This window comes from Rana temporaria, chromosome 8 (assembly GCF_905171775.1).
Source record: "Rana temporaria chromosome 8, aRanTem1.1, whole genome shotgun sequence".
NCBI lineage: Eukaryota > Metazoa > Chordata > Amphibia > Anura > Ranidae > Rana > Rana temporaria.
In genome coordinates, this window is record NC_053496.1 from 51,563,284 (window position 1) to 51,591,105 (window position 27,822).

General features: G+C 43.3%; 1 protein-coding gene across 6 annotated transcripts in view; it reads left to right on the forward strand.

Annotated features, from left to right (window-relative positions):
• MYOF (myoferlin) overlaps positions 1 to 27,822 on the forward strand; it is a 517,119-nt gene that overhangs the window by 54,566 nt on the left and 434,731 nt on the right. For all 6 annotated transcript variants that reach the window (XM_040361780.1, XM_040361778.1, XM_040361777.1 and 3 more), the window contains exons 4-5: positions 8,786 to 8,897; positions 10,677 to 10,767. In XM_040361780.1, the coding sequence (XP_040217714.1) occupies positions 8,786 to 8,897; positions 10,677 to 10,767 (203 nt within the window). The remainder of the gene's footprint in view (positions 1 to 8,785; positions 8,898 to 10,676; positions 10,768 to 27,822) is intronic.

The following is a 27,822-nucleotide window of genomic DNA, read 5'->3' on the forward strand; positions in this document are numbered from 1 at the left end:
AACAGATGTTGGCGGATTAAAAACGGACGTTCACGGACATGAAAATGGATGTCTAAAATTTACATCCGCATGAGTTTTTCACCCCAAAAATAAAGGAACTGAACGGAAAGAAAAAATGGGAACGTCCGTGTGAAATAGTCCTTTACAAGGTCTCGGGTGTGAATGGGGGGAGCAGGTGTGTTAAATTTGGTGTTATCGCTCTCACTCTCTCATACTGTTCACTGGAAGTTGAACATGGCACCTCATGGCAAAGAACTCTGAGGATCTGAAAAAAAGAATTGTTGCTCTACATAAAGATGGCCTAGGCTATAAGAAGATTGCCAAAACCCTGAAACTGAGCTGCAGCACAGTGGCGTTTTTTACCAGGACAGGTTCCACTCAGAACAGACCTCGCAATGGTCAACCAAAGAAGTTGAGTGCACGTGCTCAGCGTCATATCCAGAGGTCTTTGTGAAATAGACGTATGAGTGCTGCCAGCGTTGCTGTAGAGGTTGAAGGGGTGGAAGGGGGGGGGGGTGTCGGCCTGTCAGTGCTTAGACCATACACCGCATCAAATTGGTCTGCATGGCTGTCGTCCCAGAAGAAAACCTCTTCTAAAATGCACAAAAAAGCAGACGAAGGACAAGGATTACTGGAACCACGTGCTATGGTCTGATGAGACCAAGATGAGCTTATTTGGTTCAGATGGTGGCAAGCGTGTGTGGCAGCAACCAGGTGAGGAGTACAAAGACAAGTGTGTCTTGTCTACAGTCAAGTATGGTGGTGGTAGTGTCATGAGTTGGGGAGAAGACTGATCGGTGTTCCTATATACTAGGAACACGATCTGTCTCTTCTCTGACCGGATGTGGTTTGGTGTCTTTATACACATACACACACACACACACACACACACACACACACACTGATTCATGTTCCTTCTCTGTCCCAAGCAATTGCGGGTTAAGGTTACCACTTATTCTTCAAGCCAAAGCCAAACACTTTAATGGCGCACAGTGATTTTTTTTTTTTTTTTTTGTAGTATACACTATAAGATTGTTACCGACCTGGGACACCTTTTTTAAAACTCTCTCTCTAAAAAAAAAAAAAAAAAAACGGCACACATAGTCCCCCCCCCCCCCCCCCCCCCCCCCTCACCCTCCTGTTGCATTCTGTCCTGAGCCACATTCCTGTCTGACTGTAGTGTCAGGGTTTCAGGTGGACTGAAACCTGGACACAAGATTGAAAACCCGGACAGTCCGGGTGAATCCCGGACAGATGGCAACCCTATTGCGTGTGCCTGGCGGACATCGCCGACACGAGCGGCTCCTCAATGACGTGGCGGGCATACGCGGGTGCGCCCCCTATACTGGTGGCAAGCTGAGGACGTCGTATGATGCCCGCCCAGGATGGGAGATCATTTTTGACAATAGCTGAGTAATGAAGTGGTTAAAAAAAATTCTTAATGTGTTGATGAGGGGAAAGGAGGAACCAGAGAAGGCAAAATTATAAGCAGATTAAACTTCAGCTTTAAATGTGTTAGCAAGAAACACACAGTGACTAAGTAGTTGGCTCTCTTGGCTGGCAGTTCAGTGTTCCATATTTATATTCCACCAGAGACAACGTTTACATGGATTGTTGGCGTTTCTCTGGGGATTCTTCAAGGTGCTTAAGATTCCTTCCTGCAACACAGACACATAGGAGGATAACTTGTAAAGAGTGTGATTACATGGAAGAGGAATTGGGCCCCTTAAAGGGCAAGGACTGAATTCTCCTATGTACTGTTGTGAATAGCTTGACCGAACAAATCAGTACTGTAAAAATACTGAAAGTGGGGGACAAAAAAAAACATGGGCTCTGTTTCCTGGACTGAGCAAGGGAAGCAGAGCAGTTCTAGAGGAGTTCTTCAGACATATAGGCTTCTAATGAACTCTATGGAGTCAAATACAATCAACAAAAGCTTGTGTACTTTTTTGAGTGTACAAGTGTAAACAGGAACAATTGGCATGCGATTCTGCATTCTAAAGTAGGGAAATGGTCCCCATTCACACTTAAAGGGGTTGTAAAGGTAAAAAAAAAAATCCCTAAATGGCTTCCTTTACCTTAGTGCAGTCCTTCTTCACTTACCTCTTCCTTCCGTTTTGCTCACTTCCTGTTCTTCTGTCTGTAATTCCACACAGTAATTCGAGGCTTTCTCCCTGGTGTGGTGAAAGCCTCTTAAGGGGGCGAGCAGGAGGGTCAGGATACTCTTTACTTTGCAGATAGAGAAAGGAGCTGTGTGTTAGTGAGCGTCCTGACACTCCTGCTCGCCCCCTCCCCCTCAAGAGGCTTTCTACACACCAGGAAGAAAGCCTCGCATTACTGTGTGGAGTTACAAACAGAAGAACAGGAAGTGAGGATTTCTCAGAAGAAATAAGGACATTTAAAAGCAAAATGGAAGGATGAGCTAAGTGACGGAGGATTGCACTAAGTTAAAGGAAGCTATTTAGGGGAATTTTTTTTTTTTTTACCTTTACAATCCCTTTCAAGTGTTTTTTTAATCTGGTTTCCCTACATCGGACTGCGCTCAATGTGCAGGTTGAAGGTAAAAGTCAGCAGCTACAAATACTGTAGCTCCTGACTTTTAATAAAAGTGCATTTACCTGTCCAGGGATCCAGCGTCATCCTAGCCCGGACCCATTCTTCACCGATTTTCCATGTCCAACCCTGGAGGATTACAGCACAGAAAGTGAGAGTCTCTCTAATGAAGCCAACACAGGGCAGTAAAAACCCGGCGTAGGATGCTAATAAATCCCCTGCCTGTTAAAAACAAAAAAATTATATAATTTATTTTTGCATAAATTTCTGGCTGATATCGGACATGAAGGGGACCAAAACACGCACAGGACTCCTGTGCAATTCGCTTCATAGAAACCTGCATCCAATTTTGCAGTGCTGTTGACACAACCTTAAAGATCCTTCAGCCTAAATTTCCTCTTGACCACCTTTTTGCTAGTTAAGCTGCCACTGTCTTGTCAAGACTGAAGATGAGGCATGGGGAAAAACTTGAACTTGCTGGCAGTGAGCCCTTTTAGGCTTTTTGCTAAATCAAAGATGTAAGGATGAAACCTAATTGTTTTTTTTGGGCACGTTTTTTAAATGCTCAAATTTTTCTAAATGGAATCCACTTGCTGACTTAACGTCAGTGGGACGCGTTTCAGTATCTACTGAGGCGACAGCTGAGAATCCATGGGAGGTTCACAATCTTTAGTGCACGGCAGGTATGTTTTGCTATAAGGCCTCATGCACACTGGATGTTTTTGACGCTACTGTTGGGGGCGTTGGACGGGTCCTTTTTTCTTTTTTTTTTTTTATGCCTCTAAACCAGGGGTGTCAAACTGGCGGCCCTCCAGATGTTGCAAAACTACAAGTCCCATGAGGCATTGCAAGGCTAACAGTTACAAGCATGACTCTCACAGGCAGAGGCATGGTGGGACTTGTAGTTTCGGAACAGCTGGAGGGCCGCCAGTTTGACACCCCTGGGTCTTCAAACTATGGCCCTCCAGTTGTTAAGGAACTACAATTCCCATCATGCCTAGACATGTCTCTGTATGTCAGAGTTTTACAATACCTCATGGGATGTGTAGTTCCACAACAGCTGGAGGGCCAAAGTTTGAGGATCCCTGCTCTAAACTCTAGTTTATATCAGCACATGTAACAACCATGTATATCCTCTGTAGTCCTCAGGCAGGTCACCTTATGCAGAGTTTCTGCTCCATTGCACATTATAGAAGTCTCCCTCTGCTGCCTACACCTCTGCCCACAGGTCTCTGCACTTCCTGACCTCCAGAGGTTGCTCTTCACGCAGCCTGCACTGCATCCGATGACTGTACACCAACACAAATCATCATGGGAACTATAATCCATCCCCCACCACAGTGCCCCATCCTGTCTGCAGGAAAAGACTACAATCCCTGACCTGGGCCGCCCTCTGAGTTTACTTTCCACCAGTGCAACAGTGTGACAGACGCAGTACTTGGTGCCGCCCCCCCCCCTTACACAGACAGAATGCCAGGGCCTGGTCGCAAGTGTGACCTTTAGGACCCTGGCAGTTCCTCAACTGGTTCCTGCTTTCTTTCCCATTTTACTAATGGCGTGCCTGGCCTGGAGTGGCTGCAGGGTCATCCATTTTAGCAACAGTTCCACGACTGTCCTGGAGCAGGAGGAGGGTGGGGTGATATCGCATGCCAATATTACATGGCCTTATTCATTACTCCTCTCTTGGCTTGTGCAGACTTTGCTGCAGGTGGTAAGGATATGGATTATTTGCTGCCTTGCTTATGGTGACCTACAGTGCATACCTGGGCCTTGACTCTAGACCCACAGCAAAGTAAGCGCTGGTGTTATTAAACCATACCCTTTTAAGCCCCTCCCATTGAGCAATTTAGTCAGAACCTAAACATTTGGGCGGCATGCTTCATGTGCCACTATTGTCCCCACCCCTACCTCACACTGCTGTAGGGTGTCCCCAGATTTCATTTTGAAAATCTGCTGGTCATGTTAGGCCGGGTACTCACGAGCAAACATGTACGGTGAAACCGGTCCGTCGGACCGTTTTCACCGTACATGCCTGCCAGAGGGCTTCTGTACGATGGTTGTACTAACCATCGTACAGAAGTCCGCGCGTAAACACTACGCGGGGCGTGTCCGCGTTGTCGCCACGACAATGACGCGGCGACGTGGGCGGGCCTGCCATTTAAAGGCTTCCACACATGCGTCAAAGTCATTCGACGCATGCGAGGGACGGCGGGCGCTCGGACATGTACGGTCGTCAGTACAGACCTACCGTACATGTCCGAGCGGGCAGGATTCCAGCGGACGGTTTTAAAACACGTCCAGGAATATTTGCCCGCTGGGAAAAGGCCCGGCGGGCAAATGTTTGCTGGAATTCGGCCCGCTCGCGCCTACACACGACCGAACATGTATGCTGAAACTGGCCCGCGGACCAGTTTCAGCATACATGTTTGGTCGTGTGTACGGGGCCTTACTCTAAACACCCCTCATGTTTAAAATCCAATTCCAGCTTTCATTTGACTTTAAAGCGGTTGCATACCCACGATGATTTTTTATTTTTTTTCACCTGAAAGGCAAAAGCCGTAATGAGCTATTATGCACTGCATACTAGCTCATTATGAAATACTTACCTCGAAACGAGGTGTAGAAAATTTGCCTGGTCCACGCCGAGCGAGATGTCATCTTGCGTCGGCGTGTCTTCCGGGTATCGCCACTCCAGCGCTGTGATTGTCTGGAACGGCGATGTCGTCACTCCCGCGCATGCACCCGGGAGACTTTAATCCGGCGGCTGCCGGCCCTTTAGCCGAGGCTACCCGCTGCACATGCGCCACTGCAATCAGCGGCGCATTGCGAGGGGAATATCTCCTAAACCGTACAGGTTTAGGAGATCTTCTTTATACCTACAGGTAAGCCTTATTATAGGCTTACCTGTAGGTAAAAGTAGTAGTAAAGACTTTACTACCACTTTAAGTGGTCACTTTGGGCCAATTTGGCTCAAATTTTACTTTTTCCGTTGTATTACTATGCAGCCTGCTTGGCCCAAAAAAACGATATAAGGTCAAAAGAAAGCTAACCTTCTATTTAAGTGCCCTAATATTTATCTTTTTGCTTTTTTTTTTTTTTTAGTACAGCTTTGTGCCTGCATAATGTTGTTGTAGTTCTTCTGTAACATTTAGAGTCGTGCAGACAGAGAACTTTCTTTATCTTGCTGACCCCCGAGTTATGTTGATCTTGACTTCAGCATGTGCTGGTGCTTGTGTGGGGGAGACTTTCTTCTAGCTTGTTTTCCCTTGCTTTCGTCCCGTTACACCGAGGCGTGTTCTCTTGTTCTGCTCCAGGGATCTCCATATTTCATATGTCTCCTGTTAGTTATTCTGGCTGACTTCCCAGACTGCTTTCCAAAGAAAACCTAATTTGCTCCAGCAAGAACTTGGCATCTGTTCAGGCTGCACATTTTTTTTTTTTTTTTTTCCTCCTTCGACTTTGTAACTTTTCCATTGGCTTGGTGTTCATGCATGCATGAACCTCTGTTTAACTGATGTTATATTAAGAACAAACCACCCATTTCCCAATTACTCAGTCTTTTGCCACTCTTGCTAAATTCTTAAGTCCTGCAGGGAAGAAGGATAATTGTGGCGTTGACTGCATACTTGGAAAATTCATCGTGAGCTCTTTTTCCGAACAGTATCTTAGAGAGAGAGACTTGTAAAGCTGAAAACGAAGCAGTGCTCCCCATTTGTGGGCCAAGGTTGTTTGTTTTAAAAAGCCATTTTTAGTTGGTGTGGCAGAATGTTGTAATTTATCTTCAAAAAGTAAAAATGTGTTCAAAGACCTCAGAGGGATATGGCCATGTGCTTAGGTAGCAGTGTGTGTTGACATTGCACTGCAAATATGTTCTGAATCTCTAGACATGCCCTGACTGCAAACAATAGCTACGTCCAGCTCAAGCTGGATGCAATTGCTTTAGCTGTCCAGATTTATATTTTGGTAATTCAAGGGAAAATTCTTCAAGTAGTATTGAACATTCAGCGTTTTCTAGTCTTACCACTCTGATCGCAATGTGGGAAAAAAATATTCCCCAGTAAAATCCCCCCCACCCCTTCATGACCAGGCCATTTTTTGCGATACGGCACTGCATTATTGCGCGGTATTTTTATAATAAATTCTCTCCACAAATGGAGCTTTCTTATTTAGTGGGACTGCAACGTTGCGGCGGACAGACACGTGACACTTTTTTTGGGACCAGTGACGTTATTGATCAGTGCTAAACATATGCACTGTTGATGTGCTAATGACACTGGTCAGCAAATATCCCAGCACTTGCAGCTTACAAATTTTAATTCTGCTGGCTCCTGCTCTCTCACTGCTGCTTGCCTCTACTTCTTCTAGTCTTCGCAAGAAGAGAGTTTACAGTGGACTGTTCAGTCTCAAGACTGTCGACTTGGAGAAGGTACAGGAGAGGATCAAGCCTTGCCAGCTTGTACACACGATCAGAAACTCATATGGAAAAATACAGCTTTCAAAGCGATCATACGATCATCTGATCGTTCATACTCAACTTTCGAGAGCTACTAACAATTCATGCAAAAGTATCCCATGGGGCAAGCACAAAAATCCTCAAACGAGTTTCGTTTTTAATTGGTACAGTTGTCGTGTGAAAATACATTTACATTACTTCCGAAATTTTATTCTGTTGTATGAGAATTTTCATAACTTTAGTAAGCTCTTTATTTTCAATCGGAGATTGGCATGCAAAAAAACAAAAAACCCCAGGCGATCATTCGTCCGATCATTCGGATATGGGACCAGGTGTTCCTATTGATGCACACAGTGTAGGGAGACATGGGGGCTCCATAGGATGCTGCAAGTGAAAGGAGTCACCCTGAAATAATAAACCCTGAGATAATGGTGCCAGTTTAAACTGGAACATGGCAAGGTTTAAAAGATGGAGACGCTGTATACTCGGTGATTAAATCAACTGGTGAAAGTGCTTATTAAAACAGAGGTTTTAATATATCAAAATTGCAAAAAGAATGCTGGCAACTCGATTGCTTCTTAAGCATTTAGCGTTTTGATGTCACACTGCTGTTTGTGCTCAATAGAGATTTAAGAAGAAGTAATCGAGTTGCCGGTGATCTGCCAATATGTTTCTGGCTAATGAGATGGTTCCTGTAAGGACTGCGCAGGCGCAATCCTTGCCGACGGAAATCTCCGAACCTTGGCCGGCATCCAGGCTCATTCCTTAACATCCCTGTGAATTGGAGGATGTTAAAAAAAAGAGCCAGGAGGCTGAGCAAGCCGTCCAAGCAAAGTGAGGACGTAAGGCCGACTGGCCACTTTCCTCAAATTCCACGTCGCCCTGGATGCCGGCCGAGGTTCGGAGATTTACGTGGAATTTGAGGAAAGTGGCCAGTCGGCCTCACTTCCTCACTTCGCTTGGACGGTTTGCTCAGCCTCCTGGCTCTTTTTTTTAACATCCTTGCGCCTGCGCAGTCCTTGCAGGAACCATCTGGATAGGGGAACCATAACGACAAGTCACCGGCATTCTTCTTTTTGCAATTTTTATGTATGGGAGACAATGGCCTGAGCACCGTTATTCAGTTTATTATTCTACAAACATGCGGTAGAGCTTGAGTGAGTTTTTGTCTATATAAGAGGTTCCAATATCACTTTAAAATTTAACATTGCAAAGGACCACACCAATATGCAGTGTTTGAACTAATTTCAATAAATAATATTGCAGGCGAAAAAAATTCAAAGTGCAATACTGATGGTGACCTATCTGGGTTTATTTTCCTCTAGCATACTCTTTAATTCCAGTTGGTTGCTGTGAGTTGCTACACAGATGAATCAAACCTCCTTTTGTTAGCAGACAAATATTTTTAATTTTAAGTTCTCAGGTGGGCAAAAACATACAAACAGTGGTTGGTTTTCCTGTTTTTATAAAGCCAAGTATCCCCTGTACCCGTGTGCACTTGCAGCTCTCTGGATGGGAGAATGACAGGAGATTTACGTTGATGCATTTATAGGCCTCTCACTGGCTGTGTGCAGGAAGCCTTACATTTTTTAAGGTTTTGTAGTTTGCATTTTTTTTTATCAGTGATTTCTGATTGGCTACTACGGGTTATTACACTTTTTTAACATCCTTTGTTGGTCATTCTACAGCTTTTTTGAATAAGTCTGTGTGAATTGTTAAAATGTGATTACTTTTTTAATTTAATTTTAATTTTTTCTTTTTACCTTTTTTTATTACCAGATTCATTGGAAGTACAATTTTATCTCTCAAAGAACTTGCAGGAGGGCAGAGTCGCTCATCACTTCCATTTAAAGGAGTAGCTCTAATGAGTGAGAAAGGACAACCCATTGGTGTAAGTATCGCAGCCTTTATTCTTTTTCTTTTAAAGAATAAAGGTTTATTTTAAGTATACAGTATACACAAAAGGTGAAAGTGACAATGACAATCGCATTGAATCTGACATGGCCAGACCACATAGAAAATAATCTAATTGGATTTAACCAGTACTTTACCAAAATTCCATATGGGGTACAATGTGTCATGAGGCAGAAGTCCTATTGATATACACTAAAAAACCGCGCTAACACAACACCATAAATATAGGCAGCGGCTAGCGTGTGATGACAAGAAAAATAAACAATATAAAAAGCCGCGCCAAAATAACAAAATAAATATAATAGTACAACAGTCCACAGGTAGTGTAAGTAATAGTGGATATTGGATTGATTCTCCAGCAGAGAAAAAAACACTGTATTGATCAGAGGCTGATTTGCATGTAAAGATGTTGATTTTTCAATGCACCGGGTGACATGCATACAGTGTGTGAGATCCCACCACCGGAATTGTATATCAGCTTACCAGATAGCAAGCCTTTGGTGCAGTTGGCTATAACCCAGCCACGGCCTTTAAATCCCCCGGGCTCAGATTTCCAAGCAAAAGACAGCGCTCTCCATTGGCGCTGCAGCCATCGCAGCTCTGCACGCTTGATAATCCCGTACAAGAGAGGAGTCTCCACCGGAATCTTCTTCAACTGGAAGATAAACAGAGCACCGGAAGCTCTGTTTATCTTCCAGTTGAAGAAGATTCCGGTGGAGACTCCTCTCTTGTACGGGATTATCAAGCGTGCAGAGCTGCGATGGCTGCAGCGCCAATGGAGAGCGCTGTCTTTTGCTTGGAAATCTGAGCCCGGGGGATTTAAAGGCCGTGGCTGGGTTATAGCCAACTGCACCAAAGGCTTGCTATCTGGTAAGCTGATATAGAAGTCCTATTGAGGTGGAGCAGGAGCTGCATAGAGGACATGTCATGCTTAAAGGGGGTTGTAAAGGTTAATTTTTTATTTTCTAAATCGGTTCCTTTAAGCTAGTGCATTGTTGGTTCACTTATCTTTTTTCCTTAATTTTCCCTTTTAAATTTTTTTTTTCTTTTGTTTTCTTTGTCTGAATTTCTCACTTCCTGTTCCTTCTCAGTAAGCTGTTCGGTAAGCTGTTCTGACTGACTTTCCACCGCTCGGATGATGGTGGCAAGCTTACTGAAGAGAAACAGGAAGTGAGAAATTCAGACAATGAAAAAAAAAAACATTTAGAAGGAAAATTTAAGGAAAAAGTAAGTGAAGCAACAATGCACTAGCTTAAAGGAACCTATTTAGAAAATAAACCTTTACAACCCCTTAAAGATCAACAATCATCCTCACAAGGGCAACTAAAAAAATAAAAAATAAAAATAAAAAAAAAGTAAGGAAAATAAAAATGTACAAGGGGAGCAGTAAGCAAAAGAAGCGAGTGGGCTTGCAATGAGCATTCAGAAGACCATGGCTGTGAGTTGTAGGCATCCTGAGAACTTTTCTTGTGGTCCAAATGATCAGTATTGGCGTATAACACTCACTTTTTTACGCTGAAAGTGAGGGTAAACTGTGCCTGCGTGTTGCATGCAGGGGGCTGTGGAAAGTTTTTTTTTTTTTTTTTTTTCCTGAAATTTCCCTCTTAAAGTTAGGGTGTGTTATACGCCAATAAATACGATACTTATTGCAGCTTGCTTACTGCTGATGATGATGATTTTAGTATAATAAATTATTTATAATTAATAAAGTAATTAGTGTATGATCTCTTATTTAAATTCTCATTTTCTTTCATAGTCCACTATTGATTTGATGGTGTCCTATGAGTCACCTGTAACCCCTACAAATCAAAGTGACCCTGGAGGAACAAATGTGCAAACAGATGGAGGTAAGTGACCTGTGTAGAGAATTCTTAGTAGCTCACCTGTATGAAATTAATGGGACACTTTTTTTTTTTTTTTTCTTTTTTTTTATTGGCATATGGTCCACGATTTTTAATGAGAATGATGCATGGATGTTGGTGTGGCATATTTTATTCTCCTAATTATTATGGGTGTCCAAACTTTTTTCAAAGAGGGCCAGATTTGATGAAGTGAACATGTGTAAGGGCCGACCATTTTGCCCGACATTCTTTGAGCCATTAAAATCCGGTCTAAGTGTGTTTGTCCGAGCACTAAATACACGGCCCAACAAGAATTCTCTTGCCTCTGGCTGTGTGTGGTGAAGAGATAAGCTTGGCTATGTATGTATGTATGTCTATATCTATCTCTTTTGTGGCCCCCAACAAATCCCAGAGCGCCGCTCCGGACTAAAGATGAGCTCGGACGTGTCATTTGGATATACCGTATTTATCGGCTTATAACACGCATCCTCACTTTAAGATGGAAGTTTCAGGATTTCTTTTTTTTTTTTTTTCTAAATGGAGAACTGTGAAGCAAAATAAGGGTCAGTGGCCATCTGCAGCCTCACCATTGCCTCAAATGTAGCCTCACCATTGCCATCAGTGCATCCTGATCGATGCCCATCTGCAGCCTCAGAGGGGGCGGTATGAGTGCCGACAGATTACATAGAGGAGAATCTCCTGTTTTCTCTATGGCCTCTTTATTAAAATGTCTCGCCTCCTATGATGGACAGAACAGTCGTCTAATGGCAGCCCAGGAGCCGGGAGTTCCTATTATAGCAAACAGGATATTCTTATGTATGTAATCTGACGGCACTTGTCCTGCCCCCTCCCTGTCCCCTTCTAAATACGGTATGTATCTTTTGTGGCCCTGGGGGCCAAAAAAGAGATATATCCAAATCACCAGGGGGACCGTTTTAAATCATAACGTGGGCTGGACTTTGGACATGCCTGTCCTAATATATTGGTAAACATTCAAAGTGAGTAGGAATTCAAAGATTACTTATTTTTTTTAAGACTGATTACCAATACTTTTTCTCAAGTACTCGCCGGTACCGATTTAGCGATGGTTTACACTTGCTTCAAAACATGGCTTCGGACACGCTTTCTTAAAGCGTTTGTTAACCCCTCAAAAATAGATTTCCTGGTACTTTTTGGCAAATTGAACAGCACAGTGCTTGTGCTGTGTAATCTGCCCCTCTCTAAACTATAAAACCTGAACCTGGCACTTCCTGTATCCCTTCTCTGCGCTGACCATAAAAACCAGGGGTGCTCCACCCTGACCACTGTGGTCTGATTGCGTCTCTCCGTTATACGCTGCTGTCCCCTCTTGCTCTCCTCTCTCCCCCGTCCTGTCTCCGTCTCCGCCAGCCCCGGCGCTTCTAGTAAAGCTTAAAATGTTTTATGCTCACTGCCAGCAACTCTTTCATATTCTGGCAGAGCACACTGCATTAGTCTTTTTAAAAAAACCGAGCTCTGTAAGTACAGTTTTTAGTGCTGTCAGGCCGGTCACGTGACTCTCGGCTGGTTTCCAGGGCTACTGCAGGGGAGGCTGAGCTGGCCATGTGATCTTCCTGGCTGAGGCTAGAGGGAGATCACAGCCCCTCCTGCAGTATCTATCCATTGGAGCTGTACAGAGACCATGAATCATGTGACCAGCCTGAAGACCGCTCTAAAATGGTTACTTGCAGCGCTCGTTTCTCTAATGCAGTGTTTGTCTTATATAGGTTACCAAACCCTTTAAAGCTCTCTGCATGCCAGTCAATTCACCTGTCGCTAAATAAAATGGTCAGCTTACAGTCCTGTTTACACCTTGCTTTTGCTTGGGGTTTCAAGCAAGCTTTGCCATAGCCTTCTATGAAGGCTTTGAAGACTCTTTGATGCACCACTAAAGCGACATGGGGTATAATTTTTTGAATCTAAGCAAAAGCAGGTGTAAACAGGACTATAAGCTAACCATTTTACTTAGTGACAGCATTCGGAGAGCTTTAACATCGCCTGTCCAAAGCCTTGTTTTGAAGCAAGTGTGAACTAGCTGTTATTGTGTGTTGAAGCCGAAGCAAGTGTCAATGAGCACTTACTGATATGTTTTTAGTATCATGTGACAGTCATTTTAGACTAATAAAAAATAATTACTTAAGGTGGCGGTTATCCCTGGTTCAAATAATATAGAACTTGTATAGGTTTTGAGCCATGTCCGATTCGCATGACATGTGAACCAAACTGTCTTTCTATGGAGCCATTTCATATATGTGCAGGCTGGCCGCAATGCAATTTTAAAAAGTCAGGTACGATTTTTGAGTCCAGTTCAGGTGGGATTTCCGGTGTTGTACACTTATAAATTTACACCAGACTCTTTTTACGAATCGCACTGAAACCAGCCCCCCCACATATGTGAACCCAGTCTTACAGACTGTGGAATTGAATGGATCGCTTTCAGTATCGAAGCATGAGCACGAGTACTCGTGCCAATGCTTAGGCCCCATACTCACGACCAAACATGTCTGCTGAAACTGGTCCGCGGGCCAGTTTCAGCAGACATGTTCGGTCGTGTGTGGGCGCGAGCGGGTCGAATTCCAGCAAACATTTGCCCGCCGGGCCTTTTCCCAGCAGACAAATATTCCTGGACTTGTTTTAAAACAGTCCGCTGGAATCCTGCCCGCTCGGACATGTACGGTCGTCAGTACAGACCTACCGTACATGTCCAGGCGCCCGCCGTCCCTCGCATGCGTCGAATGACTTCGACGCATGCGTGGAAGCATTTTAAAGGCGGGCCGCCCACGTCGCTGCGTCATTGTCGCGGCGACACCGCGTCATCGACGCGGCGACACCGCGGACACGCCCCGCGTATTGTTTACGCGCGGACTTCTGTACGATGGTGTGTACAACCATCGTACAGAAGCCCTCTGGCAGACATGTATGGTGAAAACGGTCCGACGGACCGCTTTCACCATACATGTTTGTTCGTGTGTACCCGGCCTTAGTATCAACACCGATATCTGTATTGGTGCAATGCTAAAAGTGAGTTTTGCCATGCCAGATAAATATAAATTATGTATACCTCAATTTTCTTGATTAAACAGCCTGGTGTACTTCCATGTGTTGCTGTAAATGACTACATTATATCAATATATGGATCTATGGAAAAGGAACACTGTTTTTCTGTATATGGCTATTTAGCTAAAAATTTGCACGTGTTGGTAATTTGCCCGCTTGAAGGACAGGCTGATGTACAATATTTATGTATAGAGCCCCTCTCGCATCCTAAAATGTTTTAGTCCATGCTTTTATACTTTGTTAGTAAGAGGATACATAAACATGCTGGGAAACTGGCAGTTCTGGGAGTATTTATATCCTGGGTCTCCTGCAGCTCATAATGGTTCCTCCCTCTGACCTCTCGCCATTGTGGGATACAGCAGTGACAGTACCTTTCAGAGGCAGAAACAGGTGAGGCCCAGGTTGGGCCCAGAAACGACCAACCATTTGGGAACTGTTGGTTTACTCACGGACTATAGAGGACCAGTACGCTGAAATGGAGCAGCATTGAGTAGTGAGGGCAACAGGAAAGGTAAATATGTACCATCTTGGATTGAAACTATTTGTTACTGTGTCTCTTTAGAGTGAACCTGTGTTTTTGTTTTTTCCCATGCAAGACAAATTCATAGGTTCACTGCAATTGCAGTGGTACCAGCAGCTGCTTATTGCCTCCCTTTGTTCCTTGATTACCCTGTTTGGCCATTTGGAGGGAAGTGCCATACCTGAAACTTGTGTGAATGTGGGAGGATGTGACTATCCTTCGTCCCGCATGAAGGTGCTGGTACCTATTGAAGGGCCTTTCAAGGGGCCCAGAGCTGTCACATTGGTTCACATAGGGCTTGCTCCTTTCATTCCTAGTGGCTGAATGAAAATGGGGAACTGTGGTGACTTGGCTTTGGGCCAGTGTCAATTTGCATTAGTTTGAGATGCTTCTGAGATCATTTGGCATTAATTCTGACTTTGCAAGTATGCGGTTGTAATACTCATTCTTTGCCGACAAAGGTTTATCGGCAAACTGTCAATTAGAGCTGCACGATTAATCATTAAAAAAATTGTGATCTCGATTTCAACCCTGCTTATGATCTCTCTGCAGTATTTCCCGATTCATGTAACAAGTGTAGAGTCTTTCACAATATTGTCCCCACTGGTAGATAACTATAAACATTGTAACGTTTTGTTCTTGGTTCAAAAGAATGAAATTTGTTCTGTAAAATGAGGGACGTTTAACTACTAGCCAGACCAGCCGCCGCAGTTACACTGCGGCAGGTTGGCAGGGCTGCGCAAATTGCCGTAGTTATACATCACTCCTTTTAAGGCATCCTGGCAGGTGATGTCCGCCATGCACCAACGATCACTCGTGACAGAATGGGAATGTATGTGTAAACGCACAAATCCTGGCTCTCTAAGGGGAGAGGAGACAGATCGTGTGTTCATACTAAGTAGGAACACCAATCGGTCTCCTCCCCCAGTCAGTCCCATTCCCCCTTACAGTTGGAACACCCCCTAGTGTTAACCCCTTCCCTGCCAGTGACATTTATACAGTAATCAGTGGTTATCCGCTGCAATGTCGCAGTCCTGATAACAATCGCAGATCGCCGCCGTTGCGAGTAAAACAATTAAATACAAAAAATGCCATAAATCTATCCCTTATTTTGTACATGCTATAACTTTTGCGCAAACCAATCGGTAGACGCTTATTGCAATTTTTTTTTTTTTTAACCACAAATATGTAGAATATGAAGACTGATGAAGAATTTTTATTTTTTTATTTATTTTTTGGATATTTGTTATAGCAAAAAGTACAAGATACTGTGTTTTTTTTTTTCTAAATTGTTCTATTTTATTGCGCTATAAAAAAATTCAAATAAAAATAAAAAAACTGCAAGGTGATCAAATCCCCCTAAAGAAAGCTCTATTTGTGGGGGGGAAAAAAGATAAAAATGTTGTTTGGGTACAATGTTGCATGTCAGTTAAAGCGACGCAGTGCCGTATCGCAAATAATGTCCTGGTCAGGAAGGGGTCAAATCCTTCAGGGGCTGAAAAGGTTAGACTAAACCTTTTCCTGACATTTGTCTTACAAAGTTAAAATCAGTGTTTTTCCCTAGAAAATTACTTGTGTAGTACCCTGCTCCCAAAGATGGGGGCGCTATTTCAAATTTAGGGGATGTCTGGGCCAATAGTTGGGCCGAGACCTGTTGAATTATATACAAATTTGCCTCTGTTCTGGCTGTGGTAGTATTTTCCCTTGTTGCCTGTGGGTGGCGTTACCACTTCAGACCCTTGTTGGAACACAGATGTACCATGGTGTATTGGGTGTCCCTCCTCGGGTGCAGTGGGAGTGGTGACCCCGCTGTGCATGCTGGGAGGGGATACTTAAGAGGCAGAAGCCGCTTTTCGGGGTCCTTCGCCTCGTGGCCCTCCTGGCGCAAGGTGGGTGTGTGGGATTTCAGTCTCGGGACCACGTTGGTCTGAGGCTGTGTTCCTGTCAAGTAGGTGGTGATCCTGTGCTGTCTGTCCTGTGGGAAGAAGCTACTCAATGAAGGAAGCCAGGGGAGGACCTGTCCCGGAAAGGACCTGAACGAAAGGCTGGTACTTTGGGAGAGGCCTTGTAACTTATTGAAGGATGCACCATAGCCTACAATACCTTACAGTCCGCCGGATTGGCTTAAAGGCTCTTTGGCTGTAAGGCAGGAAGTTCGGGACTTTAAATCCTGTGGCAGAGGATTCCTGACTATCCATTCTGTGTTCTCAAACGGTCTGTGGCAGAGACTGTTTCTATACTGTCCATGCATCATTCCGGCTGCCAGGCCATGTAAGAGGGGTCTATCTGGGTAAGGAATATGCACTCAGGAGTGCGTGGTGAATACTGGAACTTTTGAATACTGTTGTGCATTCTGTACCAGAGCCTGCCCGACAATACACGTGTGTACTGCGCTCTGTATATATCGGCGCAGTATTCAAACTCGGCGCGGGAAACGAGCGGGGAGGACGCAAGGACGCCGCAGAAGGATGCCGGATCCGACGAAGAGGACACCCGAAGCCGCAGATGGACGCCGGACCCGACGAGGCCACCGATGGACGCCGCGCAAGACACCAAAACTGTAAGTACAAAAAATATTTTTTCCACAGGAATTTCGGCCAACTTTAGGGGTGCGCGCTATACACGGGAGCGCGCTATACCCCAATAAATACGGTATATATATATATATATATATATATATATATCGACTAATTCCGATAAATTATAATGCACATACAGATCCAACTACTTTTAGCTGATCTACTCCTTGCAGGCTGATTCCCAATGCAGCTACCAACCACTGGAAAAATGGATAGCAGGATACAAAAAACACACAAAGGCAGCGCTCGATGGGAATAGCATTAAAACTTTTATAGTCTTCAAGTAGGTAACACAATAAATATTGCACTGGAGATAAAATCGATGTAGCTACATAAACTGTAAAAATGGTGCGAGTAATACCAAACTGTAGCAAAAGCAGTCGTAAAAACATGTAGCCAAGTATGATACTGGTATAAAAATGTGTACAACGATGCCACTGCTGAATACAGATGAGAGGTTAACATCAGTCCGTCAGCCTGTAGATGTCCCGTGAAGGGAACTATCACAACTCCCAGTGGATGGTTGTAGAATCCCAGGTTGAGATTGAGGGAAGTGATTGAGGGAAGTGATTGAGGGAAGTGATTGAGGGAAGTGATTGAGGGAAGTGATTGAGGGAAGTGATTGAGGGAAGTGATTGAGGGAAGTGATTGAGGGAAGTGTAACAGCCCTTGTGTGTGGCAGATGGTAAGGTCCCGCCGGCATGCACATATGAAGGCACAGCAAAGGAGCCCTTCAGATGGACACGGCAAGCCCCGCTGGTGTCCGTCACGTCACCGGATCTCCGACGGAACTCCCTGAAGCCGGCGGGTAGGTGAAATAATTTTGATCGATCAAAAAAAATGAAAGATTAATAGTTAATTTCCACAGCCATATATATATATATATATACATATATATGTTAACTTAACAATAAAATTAGCCTTTTTTTTGTATAATGTGAAAAGATGTTACCATGCGAAAATTTAGGCCTTTATTCTAAAAAAAAAAAAATCACAATTCTTATTTTAGCCAGAATTTATGTAGTTTTTCCTCTCCAAGGGTTTTTTTTTCTTTTTATTAGCATGAAGATGACACATCTAAGTAAGTTTTTACTAAAGTTATGGTTACCCAATACTAATACTTTAGCAAAGACCATTTACTGTCAGTTTTTTATGAGACGTCTCATACTAGCCTTTGGATTCCCCAATTTATATGGTATATAGGAGGAGGAAGGAGCCGTACTCACTTGGCACAGTGCTGCCTATGATATGCCAAGAAAATGTAAGAAGTATGCAAGTTACTCGGTCTGCTAATGGTCGTATAAAACTGAAACCGCATTGGGTAGATTTTTTTTTTTCAGTAAAGAGAATTGCAATGAGCACTGTTGACATCTTTTACATATACCAATTCAGCAATGAATCTTGCCATAGAACACTTTCATCTGTTTCATTGATCTAGACTGTACAGTGTGAGTAATCAGATAGCAGGTGATGAGGGAGGTTTATACACAAGGCAGGAAACCTGAATAGTGTTTGCCATTGTGATGAAATTTTTCCTATGAAGTCTGCACCCTCTGCGCCTTCATTAAAAGTTGTGTTTAATTATCGAGCATTCAAGCATCCTAGAAACCTTTTCCTGCCATTGTAAAGTTATTCTATAATCTAAAGGGGAAATACTTGAGAAATGACAAAACACAACCTTTTCCTGTTCATTATTGCAGCTGTATGATGTTGATAATTTGGATGTTTTTTCAGTTTACTTCGGTTTTCATCTTTCTGAAGGAAATGCCATGTATTAAAATTCTTCATTACTTGGTCTATCCAAAATTGATATTTCAGATTTTTTTAAAAATTGCAGAGTTAAAACAACTGCAAGAGAGGGCTCTGTGAGACCTCTGCTCTAGAGTTTCTGGAACTGCACACATAAGGGCATTGAGAGCGCATCCCATCTTCCATGTTGGATATCATATGTATATTTATAGATGGAACTTTGGAATTAAGAGCGAGACCTACCGTGTTTCCCCGAAAATAAGCCAGGGTCTTATATTAATTTTGGCAACAAAAGACACAGTGGGGCTTATTTTCAGGGTAGGTCTTACCATGTAATGTGCTGTCTTCTCTACTCCTCCTCTTTCCTTGCCTGACAGGAATCCCCAGTGTGAACCGAGTTAAAATGCTTGTAAAATCCTATAATCCACTTTATTACAGTAGTATATAATGTACAATGTGTGTTTCTGTAATATAATTGTGCCAAATACCTTCATTATAGCGCCGCTCTGCACTTCTATGACCTGCCGGAGCTCTCCTCCCCACAATTATATTACAGAAACACACATTGTACATTATATACTACTGTAATGGAGTGGGTTATAGGGTTTCTACAAGCATTTTGGACTAGGGCTTCTTTTTAGGGTAGGGCTTAAATTGCAGCCCTCCTGGAAAATAGAGCTAGGTCTTATTTTCAGAGTAGGCCTTATTTTCAGGGAAACATGGTAGCCCAATTCTCCCTCTCCCTGAGCATCAGTATAGTGTGCAGGGAGTCTTGTAAATCTTCAGCACTTCTATGTATATAAGGATACAGTTTATATATTGAGAGTGTGTCCTTGGCAACATAAAGGCAGATGGCACTGTTGTAGCAGAAACATTAACCCTGCACATCAGTACGTTTTTGCACCAATACTTGCTGCCATTGCACTAATGCTCGCTGCCAGCTATTGAATCATTTTACATCACACTGCTGGGTGCCACTGCACCCATGCACACTGAATTTTCGTGCACTACACTGATGGGTGCCGCAGTATACTATTATACTGGCCACTGCTGCACCAACACAAACTATTGCATTGGGCACAGCTACACTATTGTGTGCCACCTACCTGGCTGACACTACACTAATGCACTCAACTGTATGTAGCACCCTCTAGTGCTAGACAAGTGTAGGTAAATGTGTTTTTGTGAGCCTGTAATTGGGAAAGGTTATTGTAGGTCAGGGCTTTACAGGTCAGGCCCCTGGTACTTAACCCTGGTTCTAGAAATTTGGAGAAGTTTCTGGAAGCTAGAGGGTGGATGCCAGGCAGTGCCAATCTGTACATTAATGGGAATCTGACCAATCCCCAGGCAGGAGTCCAGGCAGGGTGCCTGAATCAGCCCTTAAATATGATGGAGCCTGGCCAGCAGGGGAGTCGGGTGGAAGATGGAGTAAGAAAGCTGTGTCTTGTGACCTTGGAGGAGATCCCGAATTAAAGGGCGGGCAGGTGGCTCTGCTTCCAGGCTGGCAGCTGAGGAAGGAAGGAGGACAGAGGGATCTCTATCACATGGTTTTCTGCTGGGAGACACCCTGGCTTGTGAAGAAGCAGAGGCCTGAACAGTCTTCCCTTCTGTGGCAGTAGGATTTTCAGGGACAGTGGGAGTACCTCTACATTCCATGGGTTAAAGCTGCCAGATGTTATATCAAGCAAGCTTTTCTGGGACACTACTAACAAGCTGTGACCCAATCTCTTGTCCTGGGACATTTCACTGAGCAGCCAGGTGGGCTGGTATTTTTAAGAAAGGAGACATTGCTAATTTTTTACTTTGGGACACAGAGCTCCAACAAAGGGTTATTTATTTGCCAAATTCAAAGAGACTGTTGCTCTTTTAGAGGGAATACAGTCAAGTATATGTTCATTTTTCGGAATTACATAGAGAAGGAATTTGTCCTCATTTATTGATCGTGTCAAATTGGGCATCCCATAAACCCCCATGCCCTATCCAACTTGTTTTCCCCAATAAAAGTACAAAAACAATGTCTTAGACTGTTTCCTTGTCTCTGAATGAGAGTTATGGGTAGCGCTGTGTGTGTGTGTGTGTGTGTGTGTGTGTGTGTGTGTGTGTGTGTGTGTGTGTAATCCATAGACCGCTCCTCATACTTTATTATACAACTAGGACAATTCTAGAGCATTCATCCCATTGCCACACTTTTGCAAGTTCTATATCATGGGGATGGAAAAAGGAGCATGAACAAGCAAAGGTGGCCAGGGATAGCCAAAGCTATGAATGTTGTTAGGCCAATTCCTTATATTGGACCCAATCTGTTTTTATATTAAAGCAACTGAAAAAAAGCCTGGCCAGAAGCAGGTTGATAAAATAAGCTTCTTTTTTTAACATCATTTTGCAGTTAATACTTGTGTGCATGGTTCATTGCTGACTTTGCTGATGTATGTGTTGATTCCAGTCTAGTGGCACAGAATTATTTTGAGTTGCTTTGGCATAATGATTATAATGTCTAAAGCCCCTTTCACACGGGGCAGCGGAGGTGCGGTGAGGGTATAGCGGTGTGATTTTTAGCGCCACTATACTGTCGTATTTACCGCAATATTCGGCCGTTGGCGGTTTTAACCCCCACTAGCAGCCGAAAAAGGGTTCATACCGCCCACGGTATTACCGCAGTTTCCCATTGATTTCAATGGGAAGGAGCGGGGTAGTAGCGGTAAACGCCCCGCTCCTATACCGCTCCAAAGATGCGGCTTGCAGGACTTTTGGAGCGGTCCTGCTAGCGCTTCGGGCTTTCACACTGAAGACTACAGGGCATGATTCTTTCAGGCGGTATAGCAGCGCTATTTTTAGCGCTAAACCGCCTGAAAAACATGTCAGTGTGAAAGGGGCCTAACGGACTGTGTCTGAACCTAACTTCTGTGTGTTCATTTGTGCTCCAACCACCATTTATTCTAACCCGTACCAATACATTAAGTTAATTTACCACTAAACAGTCTTGTGTCTATTTCCTGGTGCTAATTCACAGCCGAGTTAAAAATATGTATACTTGTGTTCTTATAAGTGCTTGCAGTAACTTTCATGCTTCTAGGTATGTCAGAGGGGCTGAGGTGGAGGACCAAGAACCCAAATTACAACGTGGCTCCTTCAGGAGTTTATACAGCGCTCCCAGCAGGCATCTCAAGTAGTGAAGGCAATAGTTTGTTTGGACAAGGCAGACGATTTAAACTTCACTGTAAAAGCTGGTGATCCGATTTTAAGGGTGTTTGGGCAGTCAAAAAATTCCCTAGGGCAAATTTGACCTATTTGGAATCCTGCAAATAAACCAAATTAACCTATAGGCAAATCTAAACCTTAACACTACTGAAGAGTGATTTTTATCGGAAAGCTTATGGAAGTATGTTAAATCTTTCCTGAACCTGATTGATAATTTTATGGTAGTGTTTTCAAGCCAAGATGAAACCCCACCAGTGTGCCTGAGGCCTTGTGCTGCCTTACTGAAACATCCTTCCTTGACTCCAGGAAGAATTTAGAGAAGCTAATTTCTGGAAGGCTTATGTTTATATGTTCCTTTTTCATACCAGGCCAGTCTTCAACCACTTACCGCCCCACCACAGTACATTTACTGCGGTGGGGCGGCAACTACAGGCTCAGTTACACGCATATAGATATAGAGATATATATCTATATTAGTAAACAATCTGTTGTGAATGTATTTCCTTTAATGAAAAACTTGCTTACTGTTGTGTTTCATGATTGGCCGACAGCAATTACGTGGTACCTGGCTATGTGGACTATGTGATTAGCTGTAGCCGATCACATGTGGATCACAACCATAAGCAAGCTGTTCTTGCATGGGAATCCAATTTGTGACAGCTAAAACTATTGCTTATGCAATGATCATCACTGTAAAAGCAATAACATTGTAAAAAAAAAATCCCTGATCAATCCCCCCCCCCCACCCAGAGTAGTACAGTGTGTCACTATAGCAACACAGATGGGGGGGGGAAGTACATTTTAATGTGAATACATTATTATTTTTTTCACATACAATCACCAGTTACTATTCCTGATCATCGCCATGCAGTCATATGATGATGCTGTACTGCACTGGTGACAGCAGTATGTATATAAAAAAAAGTATTTCATTTTTCAAAAAATTGGGACAAAGGTTTTTAATGTAACCAGATGCTTGGCTAAGAATGAAGAGAAAGAAAAACACTGTCGGTAGCTGCTGCCCTGTGGTGCTAAGTTGCTGAGCAGGAAACCTTCAATAAACTGAGTCAGGAAGCACTGCACTGTGGGAGTTGTAATCCAGAGCAGAGCGACTGTACTGTAATCAAGATATTCTAACCGCATTTCCTATAAGGAGATTGCCAAGAGAAAGGGAAAGTGAAGCATTTTCTCAGGCTGCACAGGACACAGCTTCCTCTTGCTGTGAGCGAGACCAGAGAGGGCACCATTGTGCACTATTCCACTGCTGCATATCGGTGACCTAAGTGGGGATCTACATCGCCGACAACCAGAGAGTGGAATAATCGCTGTGTGTTTGGATGATGAGCTGCAATATCGGTGCGATTTAGTAAGCTGCTGCTGTGGGGATTTATTATCTGCTGATGGAGAGATTGTGCCCTTTAGGGACTGATCATACAGCCATCTAGTAGCCCTATGGCTGCCTGCAGGCTTGACTGGGACTATTCTCTTGTTCATACATTTTATTAAAGTAAAGGATACATGGCATAGTCAGAGGGGGGAAAGCTCCTCCAGGAACAAAATTAGAGAGTATAATGCAAAACAAACTGTAGAGCCAGTAGGGACACGGCTCAAATTGTGTAAATTATAGTGACTGGGACTATTCTCGTGTGCTACAACTGGGCCCCAACACTAGCCGTTTGAAGAGTTAGGACTAAAGACTGTCCTGTTACAGCTGCTATACAGAGACCTTCATCTATTGCTTATGCCAAGAGGTACCTCACAGGGGACATTGCTATTCTCCTAGAGCACACTCTAGACTAGTTATAGCATTTTTATTCACATTGCAGTTAATGCTTGTATACTCTGTTTATTGCTGACTTTGCTAAAGAAGGGCTGAGGTTTTTCTTGAAGTCAAGTTGCAAACCAGAGAACCCAAATTATCTAGTGGCTCCTGCGGGTGTAGCACTACATTTGAGAAAATATACCGCTCTGTAAACTGCTGATCCCTTGGCTTTGCTTCCGTCCCTCTGAACCAAAAGGGTGCTGGCTGTGCACAGGTGCGTGCATTAGATAGAAAAGGTCCTGGACCGCTGCATTTCTTGAAACAATGTCTTTATTTAGCAAATGAAGTTCAAAAAAACAACCAAAAACAATGCAGTCAAAAAGAAGTGGACAAAAGAAAAAGGGTGGCTGACATGTTTCACATCGTATGATGCTTACTCGTAGCTAGTGAACAATGACAAAAACCTGTGTTTAAAAGGAGGGAAAGAGGTGAATGGGGCGTTTTCACCAATTAACCCACAGGTGATCATTAGTCAATGGAACACTTTAATGAACCCTGATGTGTCACACATGGAGTACTATCGTGTGTGGAATAGAAAAATACATAGGGAAAAAATCCCTCTCATACTAATGATGAGAGATAATCGAAAAGACCAAAAGAAACCCCATGTGTGACACACATATGTATCATAACTGATATAGCCTCGATGGGCGCCAAGTTTTCGCCGTCCTTGGCCAACCTCCTATATGGGGTGGTGGGAGAGGCTCCGTATTTTTGGACCTGGTAGTCCCCGCCGCAGCGATACGGTTTTCTATTGTAGGTACATAGATGACCTTTTGTTCATTATTTCCAACCCACATACGGATCTAAAAGAGTGGTTAAGTTACATCAACGACAATCGGCTCAATTTAAATTTCACTGGAATTTTACATGAGAAATCCATAGAATTTTTAGATGTCACCTTGACGGGTGATAATAATGCAGTGATCTCCAACCTCTATAGGAAACCCAGTGCTGGGAATACTCTCCTGCGGGCAGACTCCAGCCATCCGGGACACACCATAAACAGTATCCCGGTCGGTCAGTTCCTAAGATTGAAGAGGCTCTGTAGCAAAGAATCAGATTTTGATCAGGAAGCCATACACATGTCCAACAGATTCAAGGAAAGAGGTTACTCGAGAGCCACAATAAATAGAGGTACCCATGAAAAAATTGCTCTCAGATAAACCCATCACTCCTAACGGACAGGGCCGCACGAAAAATCCCATAGCTCATAGTTCTAATTACATTCCCACTTTCTCCACTCCGTATAGCAGTGAGTTCCATAAAGTAAAAAAGATCGTCGCCAAATATCTCCCGATCCTGTCTAATGATTCTATCTATTGTGAAATCCTGAAGGGGGTGTCCGCACTGTATCCAGAAAGGCACCATCCCTTAGTAGTCTATTATCCCCAAGTCTTTTCAGTAGCAGGCCAACTTCCACCAATTGGTTATCCTTCAATGGTGTTTTTTTGTTTTTTGAACTTCATTTGCTAAATAAAGACATTGTTTCAAGGAGTGCGGCGGTTCAGGACCTTTTCTATCGTAGCACTACATCTATCCACATTTTTTACAATTCTAAATTGAGCAATTATTACATTGTAATATCCTACGCTATCCAAGCTAATCATTCCACCTGTAATTCTGTAGAGATCTGAAAGGCATGTCCTATTGGTAACACTGGAAACCATTGTTCTAATTGTGCAGTAGAACTGTCTTCATTACTCGGTAACCGTCACAGATGCAGCCCATACTAAAAGATTACTTTTGAAAAATAGTTATGGCTGGTTGCTATAAAATAATATAGACAGTTGTGTTTTTTTTTCATCCTATTTGATAATCTAGGACTACTGAAGGACCACTGAGGAGAACTTTAAGTTCGGGACATGTGCTACCTGCCATTCATATAAAGTGGTTTCCATTTTCAGTTAAATTTTGAGAGAAATGTTGCCTGACGCTTTAGTATGGTTGGCACCTACGTCATATGTTAACTCATCCTGCACTGTACGCTTTCTTTTTTCCTTTAAAACCCATTAGTCATGTTTTCCGAACAGAAGCTATAGAGCTTGTTTAAGGTAAAACAAATCCTTTGTTTGCAGTCTTCTGAACCTGTTCTTCTTGTTGGTGCGCACATGGATTATCACTGTTCACTTCCTGTTAACCATGCATGTCTGGGTATAGTTTGACAACATGTGACCATACATTAAACTGTCACTTTACTAGGCTTTTGAACTCCATACATGGTTATGTATAAATAGCTGTCACATCCAGATGGCTAAGGATTTCCTTGTTCAAACATTTTTTTACAAAAGTTATAGGAGTCAATTTCTGCATTGTTAAGTCTTAAATAAGTGGAGGAACTGATAACAGAATCCTTTTTGTGTTTTACCTTCACATTCTTTAACTAGCCCTCAGTCCATTATAAACTAGAAACATTAACAATTGTAACTAAAGAACCAGCTTTATTATAAGCTCTTTATGATGGTTGTAAAGATATAATAAAACTTCTATAGCTTGCCAAAGGTATGCAAAGGTGGTCTGATGTAAGGCAACTTTCAAATGACCAGAGGCCTGTCTGTTGTCTAGATAAGCATGTACACTTTAAAAGTTGTTATCCAGGTCATGGTTTATCCGGTAGTATTTGGTCACATTCAACTGAACTTGTTCTATGATGTTGAAAACATTTTACCAAGAAGCTTTCTCACCTTAAATTGGGGAAGCTATTTGTGTTCATGGCAAAACTTCTTCAACATTACAGAACAAGTCCAGTTGACTAATAAAGGCCATGTTGGTGTGACTGAATTGAGGAGGGAGCAAGGGTAGTCCTCTCCAGGTACAGGCTTATTACAGGACAATTCTGAGGTTGGTAGAGTTATTTTCTAAATTTATGGTGCATTTTTCCCCTACGGTGGTCAGATTGGGCCTGTAGAGACAGCCATCCTCTAAAACCTCAAACTACCTATACCACAGTGCTGTCATAAAAATCAGACCAAATAAAATATTATCCAATGTAGTGAATATCTAGATTCAGCTGAACTCTCACAAATACCAATGGAAATCTCACCCCAAAATCAACAAAAGTAGTACAGAAAACTACTTTTGGGAATCGGTGTGGCACTGCAAATGCTGCCATTTCCGCCGATTTGACATGTCAATTCGCATCAATTTAAACCAGGGCTTATGCTTGTTCAGCACAAAAGTCATAGCATTCTTGGGGAACAATCCTGTGTACTCTGACAGCAAGGTTCAGCCTCTCCATCTCCGTTCACCTCTCTCAATGCTCACACAGTCGTCCTTAATACTTGTGTACCTGCAAAAAGATAATTCTTTCGAGACCGTCTTTTGAGCTAGGCAGCACAATTAGGTCAACATCTTTGTATTACAAGAATTGTATTGACTTTGAAACACTCTAAAATTAAACTGATTTCCAGTGGAGAGCCAATGTCATTATCTCCTGGATAAGGACTATGTGTCTTCACTGGAAATCCTGTAATTTTTTTAGTGTCAAGTCGATATAGTTCCTGAAATGCAGACAAGTTCCAAAAGAACATGTTGCAGGCCATGGTCATTAGGATGAGCATAGTTTGGTGACCAAACTGCAATGGTGAAAAGTTTGGTCGCTGACCCGATCAGGATACTGTCTGAACTGTGAGCATCAAGAGAGGTGAACTGAGGTGAAGAGGCTGAACCTTGCTGTCGGAGTACCCAGGGGGGTTGTTCCCTAAGCTTGCTAAGACTTTTGGGCCAGATTCACGTAGCTCAGCGGATCTATAGATCCGCTCGATCTACGTGAATTAAGATCCGCTCCCGCAAGTTTAGGAGGCAAGTGGCTAATTCACAAACCACTTACCTCCAAACTTGCGACGGCGGATCCTAAATCCCCCGGCGGAATTTAAATGCGCATGCGCCGTCCGCGAAATTTCCCGGCGTGCATTGCTCCCACTGACGTCGCTAGGACGTCAGTGGTTTCGACGCTTACGTAAACGACGTCCGTCCGTATTCGAGAACGACTTACGCAAACGACGTTAAAAAATTCAAATTCGACGCGGGAACGCCGGCTATACTTAACATTGGCTGCGCCTGATAAAAGAAGGGGTAAGTATACGCCGGGAAAGCCGCTACGCAAACGTCGTCGGAAG